The sequence below is a fragment of the Antrostomus carolinensis genome, unplaced genomic scaffold (assembly GCF_000700745.2).
Source record: "Antrostomus carolinensis isolate BGI_N321 unplaced genomic scaffold, ASM70074v2 scaffold6099, whole genome shotgun sequence".
Lineage (NCBI taxonomy): Eukaryota > Metazoa > Chordata > Aves > Caprimulgiformes > Caprimulgidae > Antrostomus > Antrostomus carolinensis.
This window is the reverse complement of record NW_010339293.1, coordinates 96,772-101,779: the sequence shown is the minus strand read 5'-3', so window position 1 is coordinate 101,779 and position 5,008 is coordinate 96,772. Positions and strand designations below refer to the sequence as shown.

At 42.6% G+C, this 5,008-nt stretch overlaps 1 protein-coding gene across 1 annotated transcript in view; it reads left to right on the top strand.

Moving 5' to 3' along the window:
- LOC104531017 (protein tyrosine phosphatase receptor type G) overlaps window positions 1-5,008 on the top strand; it is a 197,527-nt gene that overhangs the window by 119,785 nt on the left and 72,734 nt on the right. Inside the window, exon 11 of the mRNA XM_029086950.1 lies at window positions 1-498. This exon is cut by the window's left edge and continues 307 nt beyond it. Coding sequence (XP_028942783.1) covers window positions 1-498 — 498 coding nt within the window. The remainder of the gene's footprint in view (window positions 499-5,008) is intronic.

Sequence of the window (5,008 nt, the reverse complement as noted above, 5' to 3'; positions counted from 1 at the left end):
CTGCCACTTCCCCAGGGCCAGAGCGGGACTCGGCACTGACAAAGGATGGCGAGGGAGCCGAGGAGGGGGAGAAGGATGAAAAGAGTGAAAGTGAGGATGGGGAGCGGGAGCATGAGGAAGAAGAAGAAAAGGATGCTGAGAAGAAGGAGAAAAACAGGGCAACGGCAGCCGCAGAGGCACGTAACAGCACGGAGCCTAACGTGGCCACGGCTTCGCCCAACCGGACTGCTGAGGAGGAAGGAAATAAAACCATATCGGATAAAGAGCCAAACCAAAACGTTGACCCCACGGCTGGAGGTCCTGAGGAGGAGAGCTTTGCCGAAGCAGATGCTCAGCCCCAGCCACTCCCTTCCACCCAAGTGCCACCAGCGTTCACTGACGAACTTTACCTGGGGAAGATCCCAAGACGACCAGAGACAACGAAAAAACCTCCTCCGAAGGAGGACAGGTTTCCAGAAGAATACCCCTCAGATAACAAATTCATCACCATTAACCCAGGTGAGTAACCTCAGGGGAAACTGTTTATACCAACATAAGACTGTTGGCAAATTACACAATCCAAATTCCCTACTGATTTCCAGTAGATAGAATATTTTTGTGGTACCTGGGTTCATCTGATGGGCAGGTCATCACAGGACCCAACGCACAATTCGTTAATGAGGGGAGGAGAAGGGGAAGGATCACCCTTTTATTTTGTTGGTATGGATTCATGCTCCTTGTACTGCTTACTAGAAGAGAAAATTTGGAAAAATGTTAACCCTCAACATGTGGCATTAAGAATTTTGTTTAAAAAAAAAAAAGTGGGGGGGAATGCAGTGAACTATGGCTGTGAGATTAATTTGGAAGAGCAGTTGCTGTGCCAAGCTGGTGTTTCATGGGAAGGTTACTATATATGCTATAAGCTAATTTAGTTTATCTGCAGGATTCTCCCTGATTGAGATATTCTCCCAAATATGGGATCGTCACTGGTTTATTTCTCACCACAAAACCTACGTGTGCTGATCTTGCAAGACGAGGCACCTTTTGCACTAGGGTTACCTTCTTTTTTTCCTGTGGGGGGAAAAAAATCTTAGCCAGGCAGAGTTCATGTGTTTTTTATGTTTGTCCTGATGAGAATTAGCAATGCTCCTGTACATGCCAACTCGGGATGTATGTACCTGCTCCACAGTGTGCGCACAGCAAATAGGACCTTTTGGAAGCATGCCCAGGTGATCTGCCTGTGCACCAAGCCCTGTGTGGTCAGGATTTGCTGCACAAGCCTATGCAAACAGGCATGGTGCTCCCAAATTGCTGTGCAGAAGGTCAGGTGCATGTGCACATGTTTCTGCTTGGGGAGCTCCAGGTACTGGTGAGAAAAACAGATCTTATAACTGCAAGGAGCAAATGGAGTACATTTGTATGGATTTATTTGCAGGGTAAGGATTGAGATTCAGATACTGCGACGAGTTTATCTGATTATGTGTATTATCACAGCATTTGTAAGATAGTGCACATTTTTGGTTGTGGTTTTTTTTACTGTTATTGTTTATTTTGCTCATCTATAGACTGTTTTGTAATTTTGTTTTTCCATCAAAGCTACTCTAGAGTTAAAGTGCTATGAAAAAACCTTGCATATTTATTTTCCCCTACATTTATAAACACAAAAATGCAGACATCGTGCACTCGCTTATAGCTCAGAACCAATTTAAAAAACAAAGCTAAATCCAATCTTTAATAACATTTGTTACAGAAATGCTGACCTGACTCTAATGCTGTGAATCATAACTGTTCTGTAAGAGAACAGATTAATAATGTAGAAGCCCAGAAACCTGCACAAGGTTGTGCTGATTTTTTTAAAATACTCTGCTGTTTTTCTTACTCCTCAATTGGAAATCTTCAAAGTCCAGTGTTCCTACTGAATATAGTCTGAGATGTCTGTCAGGCAGCTTTCAACATGCCACTTGCCCTAGTCACCTTTTTATCAGGAAGGAGGCAACTTGTCCTAACCATGCTTTGCAATGTTGGGAGAAAGCGTTCAGCACCATTTAGGTTCAAACCCCAACAATTCAGTCTGCCTGGGTAAACCTGCCTCTGAAGTTGTCTTCAGTTCTTCCTGCCTTCTGCTTTGCTGTTTCTCATGTGCAAGTTTCTTGGATGACCTAAGTACCATGTCCCTTAGACAAGACCTAGAAAGAGTCTCATGGCTTATTCTCAGCCTAATTGGAGGAAAGATGGATAGTCAGTCTTGTTTCTTAGCTCATGACAAAGGCATTGTTATTAGATTGTTTTTATATTTTGTGGTGAAGTTAAGAAGAAAAAGATTAAAATAAATGAGATGGGAAACTATTGCTAATATTGCTCAGAAGTACTCGCTGGTTACTGTGAATTGTATCCCCTTAGTCTGTAGTGATTTCTGTCTCTTTTTAGCATGCGGAGAACTAGCACTGCAAGTGGTTCAATACAGCTTTGCCTCCTCCTAGACAGCCTCTTTAAGAGCTCTGCTCCCTTGCAGGCCTGGAGGCTTGAAGTGACCCTGCCTGAAGACTGCACGCAAAGACGATCAGTCTGGAAAGGACTCTGCAAATTAGGTTTTCCGTGCTTATATGTGGAGAGAGGATAACTCACCAAGATCACAGTGTCTTACAAAAATGGCTTCCATGTGTAGGAAATAACTTCTGAAATAACTAGCACATGTTAGCTGGGGGAAAAGATAAGTGAGAGAGTTGCCTGTTTCACCCAGATTAACCTTAGTTAAATCTTAGTTAAACTTCTGGTGACATACCTGGGATGAGGAGAAGGAACTGTACTATATTTTTAGCTTCCCAGACAAGCCTCTCCCAGGCCCCTCAGTATTGAAGAGGACATTCAGCAGCAGAAGAGCTTGGAATGGCTATTCAGAGATGAGGAAGGGCCCACTTGTGCCATTTTCCTTGGGGTAGAGGTTCATTCCCTGTCCTTGACCTCCAGGTGGAAGAATTTAGGTTGGTCACAAACCTGGTGACTCCTTGTCCAGACATTGGGAAGGGCTAATGTTTTTCAGCTCTCAGAACATTTTGAGATGTTTCTTACTGGCTTTGGGACAGGAGCTTTCAGTCTGAATCTCTTTATACCAGATGTGAGGACCTTGTTCTTCAAAGTCTTTTCAGGCAAGTCCTCCTTTTCTTTGGGTTTTTTGTACCCAGACTTCTGCAGTGGATAGCTGAGGTCTACCTAACTTGGAATTTGCCCAAATATTTTACTAGATGTGTCTGAATAAGGCCTGGGTGGCCTGTTGGGAGTGCTACCCCTGTGAGAAGACTCTTGGGAGTGCAGGAGAAGGAGATTTCCTCCGGCCTGAGTCTAGGTTCCCAAAAGCACGTGCCAGCAAAACCCACAACTGGTGAAATGGCCCATCAGTCAAACAGCAGCACAAAGCCTAAGACTAGTCGCTACCGTTTAGTTGTTTTCCACACTAATATAGAAATTTGCAATTCATACACACAGACCTGACTTAGCTCACACAAGGGCTTGAGTTCAGTGAAACTCCAGATACAAACAAGGAGAAAGGCCTATGAGAAAGGCCCTTAAAGGTTTTCCACAATGAAGTAAACCTGAAATCAAGACAGTGACCAGTGAAGCTAAGAGGACATTGCCAGAAGCATCTGAAAGCATTCATGAGCATCGGGACAGTTAAAAAGAGGGTGAAGATTGCTTCCAAAGTGAGCAGAAAGAACCCCTGCAGCTTACTGTGTTCCGTAGAGGGCAGAAATATTTTTGGATTCATATTTTCTCCAGGAAAGCAGTTTTTAAAAAGCTTGTCAAGGTTTCAGAAGTGTTTTTGTGAGTAGATAGTTTAATCGTTTTAAAGAGTAAAAAATTGTTTCATAAGAATGTACACTTGTAAAATTAATTATATAGCATCAAATTAGCAGTTGTAAGGAGATAACTGAATGGGGAAGTACTCATGAGCGTGGATGATTAGAGGAGAACAGGGAACACATGAGAAATTACGGGGAAAGTGCGAGGCCAATTAGTACAGCAAGGCTCATTTTCTTTTAGTGCTTATTTCACACGCACATACACACACACACCTCTCCTGAGACCATGTCATTATTTTCCAAATGGCATTGGCCTCTTCTTGTCTGGTGCTATCGGCCAACACTAATGATTTTCTTCTGTCACTGAACGCTTGCTTGCATTCTCCTCTTTTCGTTTTCCTGATCATCTTTTTTTCCATTTTGGTGCCTACATTAGACTAATTGTACCTTTGATCTGCAACTGTTACACAGGCAGCTGCTCAGCATTGTCTGTGACACTGAAACCTGAAAATTAGAAAAACAGCAATTAGAATGATGCAAAAAAAAAAAAAAAAAAAAAAAAAAAAACAAAAAAACCCAGCATGATTCAGTTGAATCAAGCTAGAGTAGATATTATCATGCAGAATTTTGGTTTGTTTTCCCAGACAGTTAAACACATCCTTTGTATTTGACAGGAGATAACCAGTGAGCTCTTCTGAGCAAAGTAGATGTCCGATTGTGGCTTTTACCTGAGTCATGAGCTGGGACTGAGAACTGGGAAGTGAGTCTGGCCTTTGATCCAAACTTCAGCCAGGTCCTCCTAACCCTCAGCGTTCACCCACTTCTGCCGAGTTCCTCCCACGAGAGGGCTTTGTAGAGAGCTCATGATGTGCAGGGTTGAATTTCAAGTCTGGTGTATGCTTTTATCAGAGATGGAACTTTGGTTTTTAGAACAGTCTTTGCCAGGTCTGAGGTTACAAAAGCCTTTTGGGGATAACCTCATTAAGATAATTAAACATCTGTGTAATTCTTTCTTTCTTTCTCCATAAGTGGCAGGGATGATGAAGCTGTATTTTCATGTGGCACTTGAGCCTTTTTGCATGGCAACTTATAGGAGCAAACAGCAGAATGGCTTGAAAGTAAAAGGATTGAATTATTTGATTTTTGCAAGCAGTATGAATTTCAGATATCTGACATCAGGATTAAATATGATTGGCATCTGTTTACAAAACAGTGAAAAGCCATGCTTAGCT